Source organism: Pygocentrus nattereri, chromosome 20 (genome assembly GCF_015220715.1).
Source record: "Pygocentrus nattereri isolate fPygNat1 chromosome 20, fPygNat1.pri, whole genome shotgun sequence".
NCBI classification, from domain to species: domain Eukaryota; kingdom Metazoa; phylum Chordata; class Actinopteri; order Characiformes; family Serrasalmidae; genus Pygocentrus; species Pygocentrus nattereri.
This window is the reverse complement of record NC_051230.1, coordinates 8,465,793-8,493,128: the sequence shown is the minus strand read 5'-3', so window position 1 is coordinate 8,493,128 and position 27,336 is coordinate 8,465,793. Positions and strand designations below refer to the sequence as shown.

General features: G+C 39.5%; 1 protein-coding gene across 1 annotated transcript in view; it reads left to right on the top strand.

Moving 5' to 3' along the window:
• Nucleotides 1-27,336, top strand: part of nos1 (nitric oxide synthase 1 (neuronal)) — a 94,012-nt gene that overhangs the window by 9,416 nt on the left and 57,260 nt on the right. Inside the window, exons 3-7 of the mRNA XM_037531380.1 lie at nt 8,880-9,006; nt 20,276-20,413; nt 23,629-23,771; nt 25,135-25,297; nt 26,590-26,681. Of these exons, the coding sequence (XP_037387277.1) occupies nt 8,880-9,006; nt 20,276-20,413; nt 23,629-23,771; nt 25,135-25,297; nt 26,590-26,681 (663 nt within the window). The remainder of the gene's footprint in view (nt 1-8,879; nt 9,007-20,275; nt 20,414-23,628; nt 23,772-25,134; nt 25,298-26,589; nt 26,682-27,336) is intronic.

Genomic DNA, 27,336 nt, shown 5'->3' with positions numbered 1-27,336 from the left:
GCTGTCAGAACAAACCTTGTATCTTCCTTTTTGTTGTTTTTCAGTTTTTGACATTTGAAAATGACTGTTGTCCTTTACTTTGTGTGTAGATTTCATGATGACTGGACCAAAAGAAAATTCCATTGACTTACATTAAAAGTAAAGAATTTTTTTCTTCTCCTGTAAAGTTACCATTTTGGAGATAAGAGGCTTTGTTCCTGATTTCTTTCAATTATATCAACCCAACCAATGAAAGTGCACCCAAATCTGTTTGTTGCGACACAAACAAATCACTGCTTAAGCTACCAACTGTGGAAAATAATTGCAGTTCATTAATAATAAATAATTGTGATCAGACAGCTGTGTAATAGTGTGACAGGCCTACATGTCGCCCCCTACACTTCCTGTAGTGTATTACATTCTGTCCAAATGAGTGCATGTACCATATGAACGTTACAGGGCTTATGGAGTACTTTTGTTTGTGTTTTGTCAGCATTTTTCATTCATCATCATCATCATTGATTACCATGATGGCTAATCACTGTTCACATATACATCTCCCTACCACCCTATAGGCTTGTTCTCTCTTGATCACATAACTCTGGACAAGCTTGTAGTAAAGCAAGCTCGAACCCGTGGCTCACAATGAGGTTTTTAATGTCCACATACAGACAATTTGGGGTTAAGTAGATGAAACTAGCCAGATAAAGATTTGTGAATAGCTGCACTGGCTGTGCCTGTTGCACCGCAGTTGCCCAAATGAATATTCTGTGATTACCCAGATCATCAACAACCACTTTCTGCCATGAGCTACGTAGAGACCATAAATCCGTTTAGTGGTTTATAGGAAATATGGCCAGATTGCATTAATTTCCTCCAGATGATCTTGTTACCTTGTACCTGATGTGAATTAGCCAATAAGCCTAATAGTTGGGGGCTGCAGATAGGAATCTGATTTGGAGGGTGTTTACCTCAAAATTTGTCAATGTCTGAAGGCATCAACTCCCTCAGCTCTGCTCGTCACCGTCCCCAGGGCATGAGTCACGAGCTTCCTGGAAAACAGCAGGAATCTAGATGGAATAGTTTAGATGGAGGTAAACAATCTTTCTGATAAGTGTGCAAATAGAGGGCCGCGTGCACATCCTCCATTTTGAAGGACAAGAATAGAACTGACGTTTCATAAGCAGAGCAGGTCCAACTTAATGAAGGTGTTTGGTGAACCAAACCATTTATTCACTAAAAGGTCTCACTTGAAAGCATCTGACGTTAGATCAAAGAACGACAACATGCCGAATGAAAGGAACATCATTGATTCAAGGGCTTAAACAGCTTCAAATACAATCTCCTGAACATTTATTTTGTGGTGAAGGACAGAAAGCATTGGGTGAACATGTTGGACTTTGTAAAATGACTAGTGCTTAATGAAGTCCTTCACAGTTGAAGCCAGTTAGGCTCTGCAGGAATGGATTTAGATGCAGTGGGAACTTCTCAGACGCTGAAGACTTTAATTTGTAAGGTCAGTTAATGTTGTGCTTTGCTTTATTCTTGTGTCTTTAAATATTACACGCGTCTTTACAAATATAGATTTTCTAGCTCTTGAAATGATGTTTGAAAATAACCATTAAGAAAATTATTACCAGAGATGCAGGAGGGTGTTTTAAGTTGAGGGTGCTGAAATTTTAAGCAGCATATCGTGGTTGTAGGAAGAAAACTTGTATCTCCAAAACGAAAAAAAAACATGCTTTACTTTTAATGTGAGTGAGTGGAACCAGACTTTTTTTCATTTTGGGTCACTTCTTTTGGTCTAATCATCACTGAAAAATGACAAAAATGGAGATACAAGGTTTTGCTCCACCAACAGCGATGTGCATGATGTGCATGATGTGAATGATGACACTTTGTTAAATCCTTTCAACTTTTTCCAGTTGAATTTTTTGATACTTTGCATCAAACAGATTGAATCATACTGCACTATAGTGAGGTGAGAGATGGCACTATACACATATAACTGACACAACAGATCACTGATGCACATCATTTCTCTGTTCTCTTATTCTGGACCAGGGCTCGGGAACATGCGGCTCTGGAGCTGCATGCACCTCTTTTACTGCCCTGTTGTGGCTCCACAACAGAATTAGATTTTTAGGTAAAAATGAAATAAATCTGCTTTGCAGTAAAATAAAGCTCTGCTGGTCATTCCAACACAGTTTTAACAATAAATGGTCTTAAATAAATGATGTATAACTGATAATTCACCAACACTAATCCTGAAGGTTGGTGCACAGACTGCTGGTCACATAGCAACGCAGACAACAGTCTGGCCTAGCTAGTAGCTAATGACATGGCAAAGAGAAAGATTTAAAATGAACATCAATAATTTGGAGACAAATGGACTTATTTGCATTTATAATCACACCACTAAAAAGTCACGAAGCTGAAGTCAGCTTCTCATTCCCCAGCTTCTCATTCGCTGATAAGAAGCTGACTTCAGCCTTGTAAAAGACTGAATGTTTTACTAGAGAGACATTTTACAAGAAACTGAAAAGCAGCTACTATATCTGAGCTAAAGCTTAAAGCAGAGCAAAGTCTGTATTTTTGTTTATATTGAATTTGTGAGCCTATACAAAGACATTAAACCAGCCAAGGACATAAAATGTTGTGGTTCCCAAGGTTGTTTGATTTAAAAAAAAGGACGAAATGGTGGCTGAACTTTATGCCAATGACCTGAGTGGCGCTGTATCAGATTGCTCATATGTGCGGTAATCAATTGTTTCGCGCCCACAGTCATGCAGTGTGAACGCCCACTGGGCAGGAGATGTAATAGTTCATAAAGCATTATTATCACATCTGCTGATTTTTAAATTCAAAACACTTTGTTTTTACATCTTAGTGTCCATACATCGACTGCTGAGTGAATGGCATGTTTTGAAACTTTTTTATTTTAAAAAAAAGGGAAAAAAATGAAGTTTCCCCATGTTAAGTCTAGTCATCCACATGGATGCTGGGTGATATGTTCAGCCCAGGTCATGTTTTTAATGCAAGAAAATCATCTGAATCAATATACATGTTTGAGTCATCATACAGTCTATTCAGGGTGGTTTGGTACGTGAGTTCAGTGGCGTCTCATTATACGACGCTGAATGATTTCATACTGCATTTACTGAGCCGACGCCTCAGAGTTCTCATGATCGATATGCAGAACAAGATTCAGTGAACTCAGGCATGAGGGACTGACAGCATGAGAGAGAGAGGAGCCAGCATAGATTCACAACTACAGAGGAGAGAGAGGGAGAGAGAAAGATAGAGAGAGAGAGAGAGAGAGAGTGTGAAAGGAGAGAGAGAGAGTGAGAGAGAAAGAAAGAGAGAATTGAATAGACAAAGGAAGAGGAACAAAGAGACAAAGCAAGAGTACGAAAATGAGACAGAGAGGAGACAGGCAGAAAGAAAGAAAGAAAGAAAGGAAGAAAGAAAGAAAGAAAGAAAGCAGAAATATAGAGCATGAGAGAGAGAGAGAGAGAGAGAGAGGGGGGATAGAAAGAGGTAGAAAGATAGGAGAGGTACAAGGAGACAGAGAGCAAGACTGAAAAAGGTTACTGAGAAAGAAAAAGAAAGAAAGAAAGAGAGGGGATAGACAGAAAAGAGAAAGAGATGGCGAGAAGTGGATAGACAGAGGGAGAGGGAGAAGGAAATGTACAAAGCGAGTGAGAAAAGGCAAAGCAAAAGAGAGAGAGAGCGGGAGAGAGAGGGAGAGGGAGAGAGAGAGAGAAAGAGAGATAAACAGTGCGTGTATGTGGGAGGTGTAAGTGTAAAAGCTGTGCCTCAGCTTAGTGCAGCCTCTGTTGTCGGGTTATATGTTTATTCAAGTTTCACGTGTCGTCTGTGGACTGAAGCGCCCTGCTTGTTTAACGCACATCCACAGTGACTACAGCGCTTACAGTTTACACTTACAATGCATTATCAGCTCCGTCAGCGCTCTCCACACTCCACACACTCATTCAGCCTTCAGACAGTGGGCTGCTACTGCCATGAGCACTAAAAGCCAAATATACAGCTACGCAACCAGTGGAATGCATAAAATTCATGAAAATTAATTCAATCATTATTGCCATTTTACTATATTATTGTAAGGCAGTGGTGTAATTACATAATTAAATGCATAGTTACATAATGAATAACATTCGCATTTAATTTGCATTATTATTTACACTTTAAGTTACAGAATTATTACTGTCCCAAACTATTTTACTTTATATTATGTAATATTTAATGAATTTTTACATTGTATCTAATTATTTTATTTTATTTTAGTATTTTTTAACTATTTAATACAGCAAAAGAGAGATTTGTTCAATGTCAAAAAAAGGATGTTAAATATGGCAAAAAATATGAAAGTTAAAAAAAAAACAGAAAAACTAGTAGACCCCTCTAAAAGTGTTATTAATAAACGTCAAATAAACAATCATGACTCACTGCTGCCCTCTATAGGTGTTATTAATAAACATCAAATAAACAATCATGACTCATTGCTGCCCTCTAAAGGTGTTATTAATAAACATCAAATAAACAATTATGACTCACTGCTGCCCTCTAAAGGTGTTATTAATAAACATCAAATAAACAATCATGACTCACTGCTGCCCTCTAAAAGTGTTATTAATAAACATCAAATAAACAATTATGACTCACTGCTGCCCTCTAAAGGTGTTATTAATAAACATCAAATAAACAATTATGACTCACTGCTGCCCTCTATAGGTGTTATTAATAAACATCAAATAAACAATCATGACTCACTGCTGCCCTCTAAAGGTGTTATTAATAAACATCAAATAAACAATCATGACTCACTGCTGCCCTCTATAGGTGTTATTAATAAACATCAAATAAACAAAAAACACTCAATGCTGCCCTCTATAGGTGTTATTAATAAACATCAAACAGACAAACAATACTCACCGCCGCCCTCTAAAGGAGTTATTAACAAACATCAAATAAACAAACAATACTCACTGCCGCCCTCTAAAGGTGTTATTAACAAACATCAAATAAACAAACAATACTCACTGCCGCCCTCTAAAGGTGTTATTAACAAACATCAAATAAACAAACAATACTCACTGCCGCCCTCTAAAGGTGTTATTAACAAACATCAAACAAACAAACAATATTCACTGCCGCCCTCTAAAGGAGTTATTAACAAACATCAAATAAACAAACAATACTCACTGCCGCCCTCTAAAGGAGTTATTAACAAACATCAAACAAACAAACAATACTCACTGCCGCCCTCTAAAGGAGTTATTAACAAACATCAAACAAACAAACAATACTCACTGCCGCCCTCTAAAGGAGTTATTAACAAACATCAAATAAACAAACATTACTCACTGCCGCCCTCTAAAGGAGTTATTAACAAACATCAAACAAACAAACAATACTCACTGCCGCCCTCTAAAGGAGTTATTAACAAACATCAAATAAACAAACAATACTCACTGCCGCCCTCTAAAGGAGTTATTAACAAACATCAAACAAACAAACATTACTTACTGCTGCACAATAAAAGTATAATAGCACCATTATGAAGATACATTGCTGTGTGAAAGGTAACAGCTGTGGAAAATAATTTACGTCAGTTTAAATAATTGTGATTAGCTGAAATAATTGCAGTTATTATTCAAGAGATTATGTAATAATTGTCACAGCCCTGCATATCGCCCCCTACGCTGCCTGTTATGCATTATAGCCTGTCAGAAACACACGTGGACCATTGGACATTAGAGCCTTACAGGGTGTTTTTGCACTCTAAAATTACAACGTCACTACTAGTTATCGTCATTGACGACTAATGATCGCAGCCTTATTGCACATATATACAGAGCCATATGACATTATTACTCACTGGTGCCCTCTAAAGGTCTTAAAGCTCCAGCCAGCGGTCAGAATGCTCGCCTTCTTAAGACACATGATGTGTCAATAAATGTATTTTCTGCTTTCTTTTATTTGCCTGTGCTGATGACGATGCACCCAATTCACATTCAGTTTGCCATGACGGACACATTTGATTGATGCTAACAACTGTGGAAAATAATTCCAATCAGCTGACATAACTGTGATCAGATCACGTGATTATGTAATATGTGTGACAGGCCTAGTGATAAATATTTATTTATATTAAATCATTAAATCCATGGTGTTTTGAATGTAACTGTGACCCCGAAGGGTTGAAGCAGAAGCTCTGCTGCTGATTATTGTTTATATCAGTATCATGTTTAGATTAGCTTCCTTCAGCAGAAATCCTGTCAGAGTTATTCAGCTTGTCTGGGAAGAAGACTCACTAAAGCGTTCGACACACATCTCCATCACAAACCACTCCTACATTACACACATTTAGTCACTCATATCCCATTTGTGGTGCATGTGCCACTACGGTTCCCATCATGCAGTGCAACCCTGGGAAGGAAAGTGTGAAGTATTTATAGTGAAAGTGTTTGTGTGCGCAGGAACTTACTGTATCTCGCCTTCATTCAAGGCTACGTTGGCAGACTGTTATTTTTTACTGTTTACAACATGAACTTAGAGTAAGCCACTCCACAGCGCTGACAGCAAACAGTAAACCACAGTAAAACAGTGTGAGGTTATCTTCTGTTTTTGTTTGGGTGGTGAGCTAATGATACTTCAAAATTAGGATGATAGTGATAGAATAAGAGGCACAGAGCATATATACAGGTTATACCTCTGCTTTTAGTTGCTAGTCTGGTTTGAAAGTGGTGTAATCCAGGCTTAAACAGTGTTATACTGAGACTAACTAACCTGATCACGGTTAGCAAGACCAGCTTAGCTAGCACATAGCAACTGAACTAGCTAGGCAGATGAACTCATTAGCATTATATTTATACACTCACTGGCCACTTTCAGTTGCTTGTTAACACAAATAGCTGATCAGCCAATCACACGGCCGCAACTCAGTGCATTTAGGCCTGTAGAGGTGGTCAAGACGACTTGGTGAAGTGCAGGCCGAGCATCAGAACGGGGAAGAAAGGGGATTTAAGGGACTTTGAACGTGGCGTGGTTGTTGGTGCCAGACGGGCTGGTCTGAGTATTTCAGAAGCTGCTGATCTACTGGGATTTTCACACACAACCATCTCTAGTGTTTACAGAGAACGGTCGGAAAAAGAGGAAATGTCCAGTGAGTGGTCAGTTGTGTGGACGAAAATGCCTTGTTGATGTGAGAGGTCAGAGGAGAATGGGTATGGAGTCAAATTAGGGTCTTTAATGGTGACGATAAAAAAAATATATCGCAAATATAAGATTAGCATTTTGCATTTTACGTTCCTATTTTGTTTCTGCAATACTTTCCCTCTTTTGCGTTTCTTGCTTTTCTTTGCGTCTCGCATTTTACGTTTTTCTTTTCTTTGCTCCGGTTTTACCCTCTGTGTGGGGGCGGGGAAAGGGGCGTGGCCAAGAGCGAAAGGCGTGCCGTGAACGTTCCGCGTCATCAGTTGGAGCCACAGTCACACAGCGCGGCAATTCGGTTTACTGGTATCATGGCAGACGGTTGCCCAGCTGGACCACAGGTGTACACATTATAGATTAAAGGTAATAATCGACTTTTATAGACATATTATCTAATTCGGTAGCTAGATTTGTTTTCACTTACTAAATTGCAAACAAAAGAAAGAAACGCAAAAGAGGGAAAATATTGCAGAAACAAAATAGGAACGTAAAATGCAAAATGCTAATCTTATATTTGCGATGTATTTTTTTTATCGTCACCATTAAAGACCCTAATTTGACTCCATAAATGGGCAGACTGGTTCCAGATGATAGAAAGGCAACAGGAACTCAAATCACCAACCAAAACCTCTGAGGAACGTTTCCAACACCTTGTTGAAAGTCTGTCATGAAGAATTAAGGCAGTTCTGAAGGCAAAAGGGGGTCCAACCTTTTACTAGCAAGTTATTAGTGTACCTAATAAAATGGCCAGTAAGTGTATAATTCAGTGTGGTCAAAACTGAGGCGGTGAGTAATAGTGCAGCTAGTCACAGTTGGTGGGACAGCCTAGCTAGAACATTACAACATAACTAAAAGGCTTAGTTAGGTAAGTTAGTAAATTCAGTGTTGCAGTCTAGACTGAAGTGGTGCGCATGCTAACTGACCCACACATAAACCCCTATGAACATTAGTCATGGTATAATTCAGTGTTGAACTCTAGGTTGAAGTAGTGGGCACCAGCTGGAACTGGAACTAACTTAACCACTTATTTAGGCACAAATATCCATTAATGTTACATTCATTGTTTAATTTCACTGTTGCTGAGTGTTTTTTATGTAGTATGCTTTATTTTCTATTAGTATGCAATTGACATTTTAAGTGGGTACATGAAAATTCCAGTGGTTTCCTTGTGGCTACATGCCATATGCCTGTCTGTCATATTAGCCCAGTTTTAGAGCAATTTAATGACACAAGCTGAAATGGTTTTCAAGTTTTTTTCCTCAACTCAGTTTTAAAGAACAGGGTTTTTTAATACAAGAACCAATAGTCAGTCAATAACCTGAACAAACATGTTTCAAAGCTCCAATTACTTTGCTATTTCTGTGGCTTGTTAACAAAGGAATAAGGCCTTTGTGTAGAGCTCATAATGTGGTGAGAAGGATGAGCTTCAAGAGAAAATGTACCGATGCCTTCACATCTTCATCTTCACAAAGCACAGCTTGCTGCTTTAATGTTACTTTCTTCCTGAAAATAAGGTGAGACGTTTAACCTGCATGTAGACGTTGTCAGTAACTAGGGAAGAGAAAGAAAGAGATAAGGGAGATGTGAGCTTGTGTTGTGGTGGTGTGTGGCTGCTTTCTGTAGACAGATGTTGAGTGGTGATCTGAAGTGTTTGTGACTTTCAGAGACCTTGGTGTGGGAATAGGCAGTAATACCCAGCTGGCTGCCGATAACGACAGAGTGTTCGATGACCTCTGGAGGAAGGACAACATGCCTACAGTGCTAAACAACCCATACTCGGAGGGTGACAAGGTAAAAATTCCCATCGTCAACACATACGTGCCTTAAATATGCAAGCTAACAAACGTAAATTGTTTTGGTTAAAACCAGGTCACTCTTTGACCAGGTCACATTATTGGTTCACCAGATAGATTTGCATCCCACCATCACTGTTCTGGTGTTTCTTCCATATCGTCCAGTCCAAGTTGTTTTTCTTCAAGCATACCTTAACAGCCGATCACGTTAAACGTGAGGAGGAATTGATCATTTTTCAAAGAAGCAAAAACGAACCAAAAATAATTCATAGTACACTGTTAGGAATAAAGGTTCTGTGCAGGTTTTCATTCTTCAAGGTACAAACAATGTAAACGTTCTCTCAAAGGCACAACAGCAGTTTTAAGGTCCAGTTTTGAACATTCGTTTTTTTTTCTCGGGTGAAAAATATCGTATTTGTACTTTTTCATAACCTACTGTTTCAAAACAGAACAATAACATGAAAGCCTGGAAACGAGACGGAGTGTGTGGAGTCAATACAACTTAATTTCAATGGGTTATGGTACAGTTATGTTCCCTGACTGAAGGTACTGAGATGTACCCTTGAGGGAACCACCCCACTGACAAGAGGGGTCCTGCTCCAGTGGCAGTTTCATAACAATAAGGGTACGTCTCAGTATGTTTAGTTAGAGGACATAATTATACCATAATCTATTGTCATTATATTTTGTTTAAGTTGTATTGACTCCACACACTGTTGTCTCAGGCTATTTTTTAGTATTTTGTTTTAAAACAAATTAGGTTACACAAAGGTAAAAAAAATATTTAAGGTGCACGACTGGCTCTTAAAACCCCTATTGTACTCTTGAAGGTATGTTTACATTGTTTGCACCTTGATGAATGAAAACTATACCTGCAAAGTTAAGTTTTTTTTGACAACGTGTGTTAAACAAATTAAGTAATTTATAACAGTGAAATGCATGTCACTACTTCCACTACGTTCATATTAACTGGACTAAAAATTGCTTAACAACTTTGGGCCTCATTCACCAAACATTCTTCAGAAGCAATCTCTTAAAACCCATTTGTCACAAAGATTCTGACATTTACCAGGGATTTGTTCTTGGGTAAGAACAGAATCTACTCTCACTCAAGAGCACAAAGGTGAGAACACTTCTGAGGTCATGAATCTGATGTAGGCCTTTTCTTAGTCTTCTCAAGAAAAAATATGTAAAATCTTAGGAAGATACTGGTGAATGAGGCCCTTTATTTCCTCTTCTGAAAAGCTGTATTTTTTGTGACTGACACGACAAACATCACAAAAAAGGTGATCCAAAATGGATCAAAGAGGGTTACCTGCCCGTGATAAGGCAGTTGTAGCTAGAGTTTAGGCAACCAGCCCGCTTTGATCCCCTGAACTGACAGTACTTTACTGAGGTGCCCTTGAGCAAGACACCTAACCCCCAACTGGGTATAGGGCTGATAGGGCTGCCCACCACTCCAGGGAAGTGTGCTCACCAGTGTGCATGTGGTGTTTCATTGCAAGGATGGGTTAAATGTGGAGATGAAATTTCCCTGTTGTGGGACTAATAAGGGAGAAAATAAATTAAATAAATAAGCTCAGCCCTGATTGGTCCAAAAGCTGTTTATGATCTGAAATCTTAAGCTTAACAGACTCTGGAAAAGATTAGATGTGCAGCATGTTGCAGTTGCCATGGTGATGCATCCCAGTAACCAGTGATGCAGTGATCCGTCAATGTGCGACAGAAAATTCAGGGTTAAATCAAACTAAGCTTAAAGTTAGCTGGCTAATAAAGTCATCCTGGGCCCCATGGCTTTTGTTACCTGAATCTTTTTCCTCCCTTAACATTATGAGCTATATTCATAATCGAGGAATGAAGTTGTACATGTTTTACATTGTATTCTATTGCATTACTACTATTTTGTCTATACTGTTCAGCCCCTTTAACCTAGCCTAGCTTTCCTTTAACCTATACCGTCAGATCATGAACTATATCTGCCTACATACATCCAAATACATGCCCATGTCCCAGGCAGACACTCATTCAGTTTCCTTTGAGACATGCTTGTGTGCATGCATTTGTCTTAGAGATGTTTCTGCATATGCTTCTGTGTGGCCCCTCACCTGAAGCTCAGCTGGTGCAGAGAGAACGCAGGGGGACAGTGCTCTCCCTCCAGCCCAGCACATGGCCCTGCCTCTCAGCCACTTGTGACGCGTTAGCTCTGTGAAAGGAACCGGATGGAGGGAGCCGATCCAAGACAGGGATAAATGAATGAGTGCAGCTGTGTGGTTCCATGGGAGAGAGAGAGGGATGGAGTCATTCTCTCTCTCTCACTCTCACTCTCACTCACTCACTCACTCACTCTCTTTGGAATAATGCAGAGCCTCTGGGTGATTAACCCCTTTGTGAGCTTGACAGCTGAGGACTGTATAGGTCAGTGAGTTGGATCGCGTAGGAGAGAGAAAGAGGGAGAGAAGAGAGAGAGAGAGAATGTCCATCAGTTTGTGCCACTAGGCCATTAAACCCCAGTATTATTCCATGGATCATTTTCCTTAGAGAGCATAAACCAAGAGAAGGGCTACTGTGGCACAGAAGGGTTTAAGGATGTACATGGGCAGCCAGGCACATGTGCACTGTTTAACTGAAGAAAACTGGATGCACTGTAGGAAAAGACAAGCTGGTGGAGGGAGTGTGATGGGCTGGTCTGGGCATTCATGTGGGTGTCAACTTAACATGTGCCGACTTACTAAACATCATTGCAGACGAGGTACACCCCTCCATGGCAGGGTATTCTCCTGGCCTTTAAACACATTAAATCTCAATCCAATCAAGTACCTGTGGGATGTGCGGGAACAAGAAGCCTGATCCACCTCACAACTTGCACGACTCGAAGCATCTGCTGCTAAAGTCTTGGTGCCTGATAATACAGGACAGTTTCAGAGGTCTTGTAGAGACCATCAGTGGGTTGGGAGCTGTTTTGGTGACACACAGGGAACCAACAGTATATTAGGCATGTGGTCATTTTCATCATTTTTTTTTTATTTTATGACTGTCATTGCATTGTCTGAAAAATTCCAATAGATTCCAAATATTCAATAGAAATACCTCAAAATTACTTATATTTTTTACATTATTTTATAGTAGAATATAGTAGTGTTTTTTTTCCCTTTTGCTGTAATGTTAAGATGTTGGAGATATAAAGTTTTATCCAACAGAATCCACACAGGGTGATTCAAAAAGATGAATCTGATTTCTGATTAATCTGATAAATCTGATTAATTTCTCTTGTAAATCATTACAGAACAATGCAGTAATGTGAAAATGGTTTAAGTGAGCATAAATGGTGTCACTGAACTCACAGCTCTTTCAGTGCAATGAAAGTGCACTCTCTTTCAGGATGTCCACCATGCTCTATTCATGCAATGTTGCATTAAAAATACTTGACTGCTTAATTGCTACAGAGTCAAGCTATACTCTGAATTAATAAACCTGCTTAGATGCTCATAAATCAGGGTTTCCATCATACAGAGTGTCCTTGTGGATGTTTATTACACTGCCGATTGAAGAACAGTCCTTTCTGATGTCTATAAATATAATGCACATTTCATTCTTTTTACAGAGATGGGAAAAATGAGTAATACTGATGCATAAGTATGATAGACTTGCATCAAACATTAGGTGAGTTTAATGGCGCTGTGTGCTGGTGCTAGATATTTCTCATAGTTAGAAAGTATCCTGTGCTGAAAGCTGAAATTCTGCATAATTTAATGGCTAATAAGGCGCACTCATGCAGCGGAGGTGGTAGGAAGCACTCTGACCGAGGAACCACTAACTGCTACTGTTGATGCACCTGCCTTTGAAGCACCGCATGCAGGAACATAATTATGCTGCCGGCACAGTTACAGCCATGCCAGAGCAACGTGCATAGCATCGCAGAATTTTGCTCAGGACTAGTCATAAGTTCAATAAGGTACTTGGGGATGGGAAATAAATAGGTGACACCAAATTATGTCAGAATTAGAACATTTGTAACGTCAAATCTTGGTTATTAACCCAAATGTCAGAGTTGCTGTTCTTACTACTTAAGAAGTTATTATTTTGCTCCGTTAAGGGTACTGTGGCAGCTATCCCAGCATGCTTTGCAAATAGACATCATTCTTATTTTTTTTTGTCTGAAATCAGTCATCTAGCCAGTTATTATCTTGTGAAGATGCTTCCTTTTACCTAATTTCTCCTGTCAAGCTATGTTTTACATTCATTAACTGTATGGAAGATACGCAGTACACATCTGGGAGTTGCTCTGGAGTTGTGTATAAAATAAAGCTTCATGCTAACTGGATTTTCTTATCATGACTCCACTGGTGAGCAAAGTGATATCAGAAGTAGGACTGAGCAGATGGATGCTTCTAAAAGCAAGTACATGCAGGTAAAGTGTGGTGGGAAACAATGCAGCCTTCTATGCTGTAGTCGCTTCCAATTATAATACCACTGACAGTTTGACTGGAATATTTAGTAACGATGAAATTTCATGACGGGACTTGTTGCACATGGCGGTACCACACTGGAATTCACTGAGCTCCTGAGAGCGACCTATTCTTTTGCAAATGTTTGTCTGCATGCCTTCAAGGTTCTTGTCGTTATACACCTGTGGCCACGGAAGTGACTGGAACTCCTGAATTCAATGATTTAGATGGATGACTCAATACTTTTGGAAATATAGTGTACCTGCATATAATTATCAAATTTTGTGATGCTCTGGATAAGAGTGTCTCCCAAATGCCATACGTGTAAAGAAAGATCATCCTAGACGTCAGGCAGGGACCCAATTTGAACCCCTTCCCTGCCTTCTTGAAATTGATCAAGGGATGCAAACTCACAGTAACATGGTGATGTCACTAGATACGCTGCCTCAGGGACACCACCCAAGGTTCTGTGATGTAGTGGGCCATGACCCACTACATCACCATAAAGCTCTACCTTGCTCAACAGTGGATAGAGTGCCCAAGAAATATTAGTTCACTTGGTGCTGGCCCTGGAAGCGAGATCCCTTTGACCCTCCTGGGTCTTACCCTGGCAAAGGTACTAGGCATTCATTATGGTGCTAGAGAAACATGTCAGCACAGGCTACATAATGGAAGAATTGACTAGTTGGTCTTTCTAAGGAGTAGAAGAAATGAATGTGCTGACATTTGCACACTGTAATTATGCTCAGTTTAGTGCTACCACCTAGGCCTTCATGCACATGCTCACACCAGCTTATCACCATTGTCACTTTGCAGACCCTTGTTGAGGCTCTGGCTAAAGCAAAGAAGGCAGAAACTGTAATGACACCACTGCATATCACTGATCAAGTGTCTATGTGTGGCTTCAGTGGCCACTATCAGCACCAATGGATGATACGCCTACTGGTCCAGTATACCTACTGAGCTCTTATCCCACCTTGCAATGAGGGAAGATGTAAAGGCACTTCACTAAAGGTAGTGAAGCTTTGGTCACTTCAGTTTTGTTAAAGCACCATTTTACAAGTGCAGCAAATTTGCTATCCAGTATATCAGCTTGCATTAATTTAAGAAGGCTAGTTACATTTTTGGACTTGTATTTGCTTTCCCTCTCAATTCTTCTCCACTACTGCCATTTTAAGGCATGTGGAAAATAGTTTTATTCACCATCTTTCTTTAAGACTGTTGGGTTAACACTGAGTAAACAAACTTTCAGTAATCAGTCAATGCAATGAAATTTGAAATTTCTGCAACACCACTGGACCACTAAGAAATGAGTGAAATGTAGCTGGAAACAAAAAAAAAAGTGCATGCAGATTAAGTAGGATAATCTTCTGTTGAACACACAAAAGGAATCTGTGAATGGAAGAACAGAATAGTGCAGTGGCCCAAAGCAATTCAGACACAAGCAAATAGAGGCCGAATCTGAAAGGGAGTGTGGAAGGATTTTTCTCCCAAACTCAGATGGTTGTTTTGCCTTGGCGGTTAGTCACACAGATCATACAATACTAACAAGGATGAGCTGGAAACAGACCAGTGTGAAATCTTCCATCTACAACTAACAAATCTATGAGCTTGGTTTATTATTTATTCTAAACATGATGTTGTCAACAGATTATTATAGGTCTTTTTTTAGGTCATTTTGGTTGCTTGTGAAAGGCTCTGAAAATCTGGTTTTGACCACCTGGTACATGTAGTACTCTTGTGGATGTTTTCAGATTTAAAGCGAAGCTTGATTTTCTCCTCTCTCTCAAAGATGAAAGCTTTAAGTACTCTTTAACTGATGGGGATGTTTTGGTGGTCTACTAGGTCTTGCATGGCTGATAGGAGACCCATTATTCGCCTAATTTACTTTTCCCTGTCAATATGCAAGTGGAGTATATTGCATCTAATCTCCCTAGAGCAGGGGTCAACAATTTAATGAGACATTTTGTCCTTTCAGTCAAAAACAAAATACCATGAGAGCCACAGCATTTTATGTCCATTTTGCCATCTTGGCTGTAAATGTGTCTCAGAATGTGCTGATGTATTAGTATAGAATAAAAAATATAATATAAACGAAAAAGCTTTGAAGTCAGCTTCTCCTTCAGCTTCGAACTCTTTATTGTTTGAATTTTCCCGTTCCATCATAAATATTGCCTGAGGTGCCAGAATACAACCGCTGTACCATTTAAAGTGGAACAGGACAATTTGAACAAGAAGCCGGTGGTTGAGAAACTGACTTCAGCTTCACAACTTTTTAGCGTCTCGTTGCAAATGAAATGTATCAGGAAACCAATTGAGCGCTTATGAATGCAAATTCGTCCCCAAATTATCGATGTTCATCTTAAATCTTTGCCTTTGCCTTTTCGTTAGGTACTGGCTAGGCCAGAGTATTGCAGTGCTGACCCACAGGCTACACGCCAGCATGCAGGGTTAAACGCCAGCGCTAGAAGTAACTTTCAGCAAAGCTTTATTTTACTGCAAAGAATGATTATTTTATGTTTAGCTAGAAATCTTATTCTGCTTTCAGCTGTCACATCTGCCACCTACCATTCTCCCCCCTGCTACTGGAGGTCGCTGTCACTGGAATTTTAGATGGTTTTGCATACATTCTTTGTGAAGTCTTGTTTGGTCTACTTGCAATTCTGAGTGTTGGTATTTCTGATTCGGTTTTTCTGGTATTTTGACCTTTTACTTGGTTTGTTCTTGACTACTCTTTTGGATTTGCCCCTTTGGATTTGTTTGTTATTTGTGGCCTGCTTTTCTAGATTTCTGACCCTCAGCTTGTTGTTATCTACTCTGAACCTGGTATTAAACTTGCACTTGACTCCTTTTCCTTGTGTGAAGCACTTCATGACAGGAGCCACATGCTGCCGACCCCTGCCTTAGAGCTGTCTTATAAAAAAGAGAGTAGCAAGGGATCGTTTGGGCTGGAAGTTCAGTACGATTTAACAAATACCTTGTCAATGCCATTACTTTGCCCTGTCAGCAGCTGACTGGAAGTTGCATATGCATACCAATGTCCACACATACATACTTTTACAATGTATAAAGTGTCACTATCACCTATTACACGTTCCTGCCTACTACCCCTGTAAAACCGCAGCATTTCCCATTAGCAACTATATACACCTGTGATGGACTTTTTCCTGCATATACCAAGGCTCTTCAGAAACATCTGCGGTGGTTTAATGCACGATGTTCATAAATTTGCTCATTTGTTAACGTGTGAGGGTGCCACTACTCCACACCTCGAGACAGTGCTTGCTGTTTTCCGTCTGTCCCAAAGGCTTAACATTTCATGCACTGAGTATTTACACGTGTTTTTTTTCTTTTATTGCACAGCAGCATGTGGTTGCATTGATCCACTGGCCTGTTTTTGTGGAAAGAATCCAGTCGGTTCAGGAAGAAGCCATCCATCATTCTTCACATGAATAAGAGATACCAAAGGGCCTTGATTGAACGTTTTATTCATGTCCCTAGAAAATGTTCAATTACACACTCACTGAGGTGCCTGCACTGGAGGCCTTTGGCACAAGTGCTTTCTGAACCATTAGAGTTGTGTAATGACCACCACATTGATTTCCTTTTGATCTAAAGAACGCAAGAAGTCCAGTTCTTCATAGCTTCTCACCCAGAAGCAATTTAGTCACTGTCTGAATGGCAAGTCAATATCAGCATTGCACATTTGCCTACAGAAACTAAAATCAGCGCTCAATTATGTGACTGCTTAATAGTCTTGATTGCCTTAGCTTGTGAGAATGTAATTTCCTTCCTTTACCGTTGTGACAGGAGGCAGAATAATGACTCAAGATTGTAGGATTACAATTAAGCCTTACCGGGAAAAGTGCTCTGTCGTCTATGTCTGTTGTCCCAAGTGCATGTGTTTGGAGCTCAGCGTGGAGCAAAACCTGGTTTGTAACCGCAATCAGTATCAGAAAAATGGCCAGAATTACATTTCACATTGCCACAAACAGTATGGGCATGATTTCAGAGACTCGCTGGAGACTCATCCATTGCAATTAAGCTGAAGACATATAAAAGAACGTGTTGTGAATAGAGTATCATGGGGAAGGCATTCTAAAGTAATCTGAGCTGGAGTGGTACTCGTTGGCCTCAACGCCCTCTTGTTCTGTGAATAAGGCTGTGATTCTTTTCAGAGCATAGTAGCAAGTGACCATTTGCAAAATTGAAAAGTCCAGCCTTCCTTGGTTTCTGTTGTTATGTGCGTCAAACTGCTAGGCTAGTCAGGCTACCTGGTAGCATCTGTAGCTGACGGACTAAAAAATTCAGCAGCACAATGGAACATTTAGAAGCACACAAAACAGACTGGAGCCAGTCAGAGCAGAGTTAGATGTTAGAGAACTTGCTGTCTTGTAATGAGAAATACAGAAATGATCATGTATACCAGCACATTGAGATGTACACAGAAACTGCGCTGTATTGTCCTGTTTCATCACACTAGTTTATCAAGCTAATGTAGCTAACTAACACGATGTAACCTTATTTATTGTAGGGGATCACATTAAAATGCTTATTAACAAATACAGCAGCACAAATATTTATAGCTTGCCCTAAAGCTAGCATATCACTGCTGAAACAACAAATCCCTGTATCTTCAAACTGCTAACTGTACAGGAGAAGGGAAATCATACTTTACTTAATGTAAGTCAATGGAACCAGAGTTTTTCAGAGTTTCTTTTAGTCCATTCTTCAATGAAATTTACATACAATGAATGTAAAGGCCAACAAGCATTTTCAAATGATATCAAAAACTGAAAAACGATAGAAAAGGAGATACGATGTTTTCTTCCGACAGCAGCGAGATGTTTCACGTCAAAATGCTCAGTTGTCGCCCCTACTTTCTAAAACCACAGCAACAACTTCAGAGGCTGTAAACTTTCTGCCTGCCAGTTCATGTGTTCCTGATGTCAACTGAATGAAGAATGAAGCTTGTGGACGCCACATGGTTAAGTTAGCTTGCATTCAATAACAGTGTTTTAGTTTTTCAAAATAAAAAATGAGGTCTTTTATTTTGAAAAATAGATCTGCGGAGAATGGCACAGTAGTCCATATGAATGTCATGTTTAAGGGTGAATGAGTAGTAGAGTATTTGGAGGGAAACACCAGGCATTGAGCATTGGAGGCCTGTTAAATGCTGTTCAGGCCAGCCGAGAAGTGACTGAATTGTCAGTCGAAGGTTTTGTTCCAACAGCAGCGGTAAGTGTTTCTGTTAGTGCTTTAATAACAAATATTTTGATAGTCAATTATTCATGTGAATTAATCAACTAATAATTGACTAACCAGCTTTGATATGGCCTGTAAATATGAAGAGCTCTAATAATACAATGTCAGGTAATGTTCTGACAAACGGAAGAACCATTTCACCAACTGTGGCTAAATTACCACCACCGAAAAAGAAAAACAAACATGTGGCACTTTGTTTAGGTCTGGCTGTAATTTTGAGCTATAATAAATAATGAGTAATATATAACTGATAAGTTTATAGATTATAGTTATGCTGGTTCACTATGAACAGATTTCCAGAATGACTGGTTGGCATTTTAAAGGCTGTTCTTGGGGACAACCTTCCGATTCATGTTCTTATGTAAGAACAAATCTCAACCAAGAAAGCATTGGTGACTGTCAGAATCTTTGTGAAAGCTGCATGAGTGGGCTTTAACTGTTGGTGAATGAGGCCTGATGTTTGAGTTGCATTTTAAGCAAATGAAGTGGTTGTGTGTAGTTAGCTATACAATGTGTATGACACTGTGACAGGACAAGCTTCTAATGTTAGTGATGTGCCAAGATGAGCTTCAGTGATGTTTGTAAGGGTAACTATAGCTCATTCTGACAAATCTCTTACTGTCCAAACTGCACATCCTCAGGGAGCAGTTGGGTTTGTCACAACACTGGCATGGAGGGAAGGCTAATGGTTACTGACTGCTCAGCTGCTTCAGAATAGACACCAGCATGTGCTTCCATGGAAAACAAAGTAGAATATGTTGTATTGTGTTTACTTAATCCTTCTTTTAAGAAAATGCTCCCAGCCTTACTTCTTCTATTCGACACTATGTCAATTACTGCCCCCTCGAGTCATTAGCTCACTCCTTTGGGTGTCACTTGTAAACGCAAATGTGACAAAGAAAGTATTTGTTGTAAAGCAGTGTTGATATCTACCCTGTAATGGACTGGCGACCTGTCCAGGGTGTATCTTGCCTTCTGCCCTGTGTGTGTGTGTGTGTGTGTGTGTGTGTGTGTGTGTGTGTGTGTGTGTGTGTGTGTGTGTGTGTGTGTGTGTGTGTGTGTGTGTGTGTGTGTGAAAATCTATCTTTTCATAAAGATTCTGTATAGAACCATCTACAGCACAGTCTAAATCAATATGAAGAACCCTTTCACAATGCAAAGAACCCTCTAATCATGCAAAGTGTTCTTTGAGTATTCATGGTTCTGTATAGAACCATTTTCTTTACAGAAGAACCCTTGAAGAACCATCATTAAGTGTGTACATGAGTGGACAAAATATTTTGTCAGAATGCATTTGCTACATTCTGTAGTTCAATAAGAATGTTTTCACTGGGTGAATGAGGGATTCACATGAACCTAAAGATCATATATTCATATAAATCACTGCTGTCGGAACAAAGCCCTCGAAAATGCCTTTTGCACTTCACATTGGGTGTAAATGTCATGATGAATGGACTGAAAGAAATGGCCCAAAATTACTCCATTGATTTTAGTTAAGTGTGATCTGACTCTTGATGTTCAATTATTACATAGCTATATTTGTTTGTCTCTCCACAGCCACCATCGCAAGGCAGAGCATCACCAACTAAGACGGTACAAAATGGAAGTCCAACCAAATGCCCCCGATTCATGAAGATAAAGAATTGGGAGAGTGGGGTCATGTACAACGACACCTTGCACAACAGCTCTAGCAAGGTAAGACTGCATTGAACCTTCTGCTGAATGAATTATTTACATGCTTGACCTCTTATTCTCCAGGGTAATATTTTGGTTTGTCCATCTGAATTTTCATGACCAAATTGTGGGGCAAATTATTCAGTAACTGCATGAAATAAATGTACATTTTTATTTTCTTTATATATTTATTTTTTTAAAAGTTCCCCTCAGATTAACAGAACATGTGTTTTATGATCACACATATCGCTATATGCTTACAATTTACAGCTGAAAGCCAAAATCTTAGATGCTCTATGTATTATTTTATAAAAATAATTCTTACAGAGCAGATCGCTGAAGAGATGCCATCTGTTTATAGTTTGTAGCCCAGATTTGTGGAAAAATGGGTCGACTTTCAGTAGAAAAACAAATTTTGAGTTCAGCTTCTTTTATTATAAGGGTTTAAAATCACATCACCATCTATTTGACTGGAAAGAAGAGTTACAACCTCATACGATGCCCACTTTTGAATGTAGCTTATGAAATATGAAAGTAAGGAAGAATATGATGTAGTGCATTTTGGAACCACCGGTGGTCTCAAGGAGTTGAAAAGGTTAATAATATCACAGAATCCAAATGCAAATGTCCAACCTAGACTCACTGCAAGATTTGTTGTTAGCTCTGTCTAGCATGAATTAATGGTGCAAAGAGAAATAGCTTGGTAAGAAACAGAACAGTCAGCTGTCCAATTACTTATGGCCCCCTGAAATGAAGGGATTAAGGTTAGAGTGTTGTGTAAAAGAACTGGAATTCCTATATACACAAGTAAACACCCCAACCACAAAGTCACTGTTTTAGACTTCAGTGTTTTGCATTCTGGATTTCAGAGCCAAAACAACATCAAACACAAAACAACTGTGCTATATTTGCATAATTATTGGGTTAATCAAGGAGTGGGATCATAAAAATTACTCTAAAATGGCTTCACGGTCTGTTTTGGCTTCAGTTGTAAGATTCCTAAGAATCAGCCAGCAGGCACTATTTGAAATTTAGAAAGAGCTTTGTTACATTTGTAAAAATTATTTTACTTTTTAATCGGATTACTTGCTTCTTGTTGAACTTCTCTTACTGAAATATCATGAATTTTTACACTGCAAGAAAAAGAATCTATATATTTTAAAATCCTAAAACTCTCATTTTGAGAATGTTGTAAGAATGTTATGATTATTCAACCAATTTGTTTGACATATTTAACTAGTTTTAACTAACTTTATTTAGAGACTGCAGACAATTGTGCCCATTTCAAAACATAACACAGATCATTTAGCTTGAAGCAAACAAGTAAAACAAGTGAACACAGTTCTGCACATTTTATGCACAATTACTGTTTATTTGTTGAATTTAACATGCTGAGGAAAGAAAGCATAAAAAGTGGCCTGTCCAAAAGTGATGGCACACTTTGTATTTTAGGTTTATTTTTTTTCCAATATGTTAAACTCAGCATATTCATATAACGTGGTGCCCTGAAGTTTGCAAAAAATATCATATTGAAGTTCCGTTTAAAAATAATTTTTAACGTTTAAAAACAATCCTTTTGACTGGGTGTGTCAAACATTTGCAAACAAATGGATTTTGCATTGTGGAACAAAACCTCATATCTCCCAAATGCTAACTTTACAGGAGAAGAAAAAAAATACTTTTGCTGTAATTCAATGGAACCAGACTTTTTTCCACGTCATTTTGCAGCATTTCTTTCAGTCCATTCAACATGAAATTTACGGCAAAAAAACAGGCATTTTCAAATTATGTCAAAAACTGAAAAAATTTAATAAGTAATATTCTTACAACAATCTCACAAAGAGAAACATTAGACATATTTACTAGATTTAACATCATTTCACTTGCCAAGATATGACTTTTTGCCGTGCATCCATGCAAGAACCCACCATTCTTAGATAGCTTTGTTGACATCTAGCCATCTCTTCCCTTTTCCTTGTGTCAAACTGAAGTTTAAATATAGCTGTAATCTTTCCTGCAGACATAGTGTGGGTAAAAACTGTGAGGACACTCTTGACAATCATCTCCACGTTTTGAAACATCCCCCAGTTTCCTCTAACCAAGTGGGAAAGAGGGACACGAGATTCTACATGATTTCACGAGTGCCTGGCGTTGCGTGCTAATCACTGTTAATTACAGATCATATGATTTATAATATATCACGCACACGGAGGATTTTTTTGGGTTGCATCCCCTGCATTTTGCAAATAGAGGCAGCTGTGGGGCGGAATTCATAGCGCCTCATGGCTAGCGGATGTGCAGAGCCAAATGAAAGTGTTTTGTTTTATTTTTAACACGCTGACGCTATGCACCCTTTATCTTATCTCTTAATCAGGCAGACAGTCAGCTAGTTAGCTGGGGTCCTAGGCCAGGGTATAGTCTGGTCCTTACTCCAGATTTAGACTTGTCTTTGGTGCTCTGCATCCATTCTTCTTGCTCTCGGGTGAAACCTTGGCACTGTGCTTCCGCTCTGGCCTGTCTCGGGTGGCCTGCTCAGGGTTGTGTGGGGGTCCTGAGTCAGTCAGCTGAGGCTTTGAACGCTTCACCAGTTTAAGTGATGCTTGGCCAGTGCCCGTTTTAGCAGCGCCGTCCGGCCCGTAGTTACATTTCTACTCCAGCTCAGCCGTTTCGCATCTCATCTAGTGACCGCATTAGTGGCTACCCAAAGTGACAGTGCGCTTCAACTCTAATCTTATTACACTGACCATATGAGCTTGCTCAAGGCAATGACCGAGTTGCACGTCACTCTTTTGCGCTCTCTCTCTCTCTCTCTCTCTCTCTCTCTCTCTCTCTCTCTCTCTCTCTCTCTCTCTCTCTCTCTCTCTCTCTCTCTCTCTCTCTCTCTCTCTCTCTCTCTCTCTCTCTCTCTCTCTCTCTCTCTCTCTCTCTCTCTCTCTCCCCTGCTTCTTATTTCAGCTCTGATGAAGACACTTTTATTAGCGTCGCAGTATTAGGATCAGCTCAACAAACACATTAGGAGATGATAAATACTTAAACTCACTGTGCATTTAGGTCACGCTCTTGTTCGAGGGGCATTCAAAGACTGTGACAGCAAGAGGCCACGCAAGGTGAACCTGTGAAAGTGTTGGCACTGGTGTGAGATGCAGGCATCTCTTCATTCCTTTTCCCTTTCCAGACCAATTTCCTTCGGATTTGTGTACCGCAGTAAATGACGGCAGCTGATTTCTTCACTGTAGGTGCCAATTTGCACCGACAGAGTGTGCATAGGCTCAGTGATGACACCTAGCCAGACTCACAAGCCAGACGAAGTTCGAACCAAAGAAGAGCTTCTACCACTGGCCACAGACTTCATCAACCAGTACTACACTTCAATCAAAAGGCAGGCCTGCACATTGACTCATGAATTCACATGCCTATCACAATGTATGCTGTAAGCAGGACAAAACATTGTACCCTGTAAAACAAGTAACTTAAGCTCCAACTGAGCACAAACATTTCCTTCACTAGTTGTAATATTGGTTTTTGTCCATATTTTGGTAGCTTTACCATGCTAAAGCGCTAAAGTTAGCCCAGAAAGAAAAGCAAGACATATCGCGAACGACCTATCTACTTTAACAACTAAGCATCTCCTTTGACAAGAACACTTCCTTCTCTTGTTGTAGTATTGATTTTGTCCATATTATCCTAGCTTTAGCTTTAATAGTTGTGGTTTGTATGGTTTTGTCCATATTTCTGTATCATGCTAAAGGCTAAAGCTAGCTAGTAGGAAGAGCAAGACTTCTCTTTTGACTTGTAAAACAACTACCTAATATTGTCCAACTGAACAGGAACATTTGCTTCATTAGTTCTGATATTGATTTTGGCCACATTCTTCGAGCATTAATATTCCGAAGTTCTAAAGTAAGCCTGGTAAGAAGACCAAGACTAATATTACGCTAGCTTTAGCATGCCAGAGGGCTAAAGTAAGCCCAGTAAGAAGAGCAAGAGCACATGCTTAACCAGTAAACATATCCAAAGCAAGTAAACGATCCCCAGCTGAACAAAAACATTTGCTCTAATAATTGTACTTTTGGCTTTGTCCATATTTTTCGAACATGCTAAGGGTTTAAGTAAACCTAGTAAGAAGAGCAAGGCCTCTTTCTTTTGACCCATAAAACACATAGCTAAGACTGTCCAACTGAACAGGAACATTTGCTTTATTAGTTCTGGTATTTATTTTGCCCATATTATTCTAGAATTAGCATGCTAAGGGCTACAGTAAGCCAGTAAGAAGACCAAGACTTATTCTCAATCATTTGCTAGATACAATGATTCATATGCTCTCCAGCTGAACAAAAACAGTTGCTTCAATAGTTGTCATATTGTTTTTGTCCATATTTTGGTAGCAGTAGCATGCTGAAGGTTAAAGTTAGCATAATAAGAAGAACAGGATATATCCTTGACGAATCCTTACGTACCCAAAACATGCAAAATGATCTCCAACTGAACAAAATCATTTGCTTTAATAGTTAAAGTTTTGGTTTTGTCCATATTATCCTAGTGTTAGTATGCTAAGGGCTAAAGTAAGCCTGATAAATAGACCAAGACTTATCCTTAATTATTTGCCATATAAAATCATTAACATAATCTCCAAGCATGCAGTTGCTTCACTGGTAAATCCATTTTATCTCGCCTGCATTCAGTGTTATGGCCTTCCTTTTGAAAATACTCTTTCTATATGTGGATCGTCCATGTGAGAGCAGGTGTGGATCCAAGGCACACGTGGATAGACTGGAGGAGGTGAAGAAAGAGATTGAAACCTCTGGAACGTACCAGCTTAAAGACACAGAGCTGATATATGGTGCCAAGCATGCTTGGAGGAACGCGGCCCGCTGTGTGGGGAGGATCCAGTGGTCCAAACTGCAGGTACCCTGCTACATAGCAGCCTTACAGGCCCTACTGATGGTCTCTATCCTTTCCTCAGTTGCTTCGTTTATCCCACTCACGTTGTTTAATTGAACAAGAACTAGTTACACAGTAATATATATTTATTTATTTATTTCTCAAGTAGAGATTTTCCTTTTGATTTATCCTTATTTCCAAGCACGCATTACATACTGACTGCTTTTAGCGTCACCTCACTGTTTGGGGTCGTCAGTCAAGCAAGATTAGTATGCAAGACTGAATTGCTGTGACAGAGGGAGCCCACTTAATTTTACGTTAAAAAATATTGTTAATAAAACAGCTAGTATGTGATAACTTTAGACTGCTTTAATTGTGACGTGTGGCTACAATATAGATTAACCTAAACATTAGAGACATATCTGACAAGCTGTAGCTTGACATTAGATCATAGCCAGCTAACTAACCCTTGTGTATCTTCTTAAATTCACCATTACAGGCCTTTGCATATAACAGGATAGTCATATCGCAGTTGTCGGAAGAAAACCTTGTATTTCCAAAATGGTAACTTTACGGGAGAAGCAAAAAGCATACTTTACTTAATGTAAGCCAATGGAACCAGAATGATTTCCAAGTCATTCTTGGCCGTTTCTTTCAGTCCGTTCGTCATTAAATTTGCACACAAGGCAAAGAATAACAGGCATTTTCAAATGATGTCAAAAACTGAGAAACGACAAAAAAGGAGATACGAGGTTTTCTTCCGACAGCAGCGAGATGTTTCACATCAAAATGCTTAGTTGTCTTCGCCCCTACTTTCTAAAACCACTGCAACAACTTCAGAGGCTGTAAACTTTCTGCCTGCCAGTTCATGTGTTCCTGATGTCAACTGAATGAAGAATGAAGCTTGTGGACGCCACATGGTGAAGTTAGCTTGCATTCAATAACAGTGTTTTAGTTTTTCAAAATAAAAAATGAGGTCTTTTATTTTGAAAAATAGATCTGCGGAGAATGGCACAGTAGTCCATATGAATGTCATGTTTAAGAGTGAATGAGTAGTAGAGTATTTGGGGGGAAACACCAGGCATTGCGCATTGGAGGCCTGTTAAATGCTGTTCAGGCCAGCCGATAAGTGACTGAATTGTCAGTTGATCTTATCAAAAACGCACCTTTAATGTCTGGTCAGAGATTTTTCTGTATTCTTTTTTTTTTTTATTATTAGAAAAATTATATATTTACGGTGCATATTTCATAGCCACAAACCTCGCTCTGAAGTGACTGCATGATGATTGTGCTAATAAGCGGCTTGTTTTGACTAGGTGTTTGATGCTCGAGACTGCACAACAGCACACGGAATGTTTAATTATATCTGCAATCACATCAAATACGCCACTAACAAGGGCAACCTCAGGTGAGTGGTAGAAATATTTGATATAATGATTACTCTTTCATTTCTGCTTTTCTCCTCCTTCGCTTTCCACCCCCACTTCTCCACCTCTGCATCCTTTCCAGCCCTCATCATTGTCCTCATTACTTTTTATTTTCTGCTCTTTTCTTCTTCTCTTTCCACCCCCACTCCTTTACCTCTGCGTCCTTTACATCTCTCATCATCCTCTCTCTCTCTCTTACCACTCTCAATTTCTCTATCATCTCTCCATCTTTCTCTCTCTCACTCTTTCACTCTGTCTTTCACTTCTCTCTCTCTCTCTCTCTCTCTCTCTCTCTCTCTCTCTCTCTCTCTCTCTCTCTCCCTCCCTCCCTCCCTCCCTCCCTCTCTCTCTCCCTCCCTCCCTCCCTCCCTCCATCTTTCACTCCTTCTATCTTACACCCATTACAGCCATTCTCAGTCTCTCTATCTATCTCTTATTCCCTTTCTCTCACACCCTCTGTCCATCTTTCACTCCTTCTCACTCTTTCTTTTCCTCTCTTTCTCACTCTCTCCATCTCTCTCTCCATCTTTTAATCTTTTTCGCTTACTCACTCTCAATCTCAATCTATTGATCTGTCTCGCTTTCTCTTTCTCTCGCTCTCTCTGTCCATCTTTCACTCCATCTCTCTCTATATCG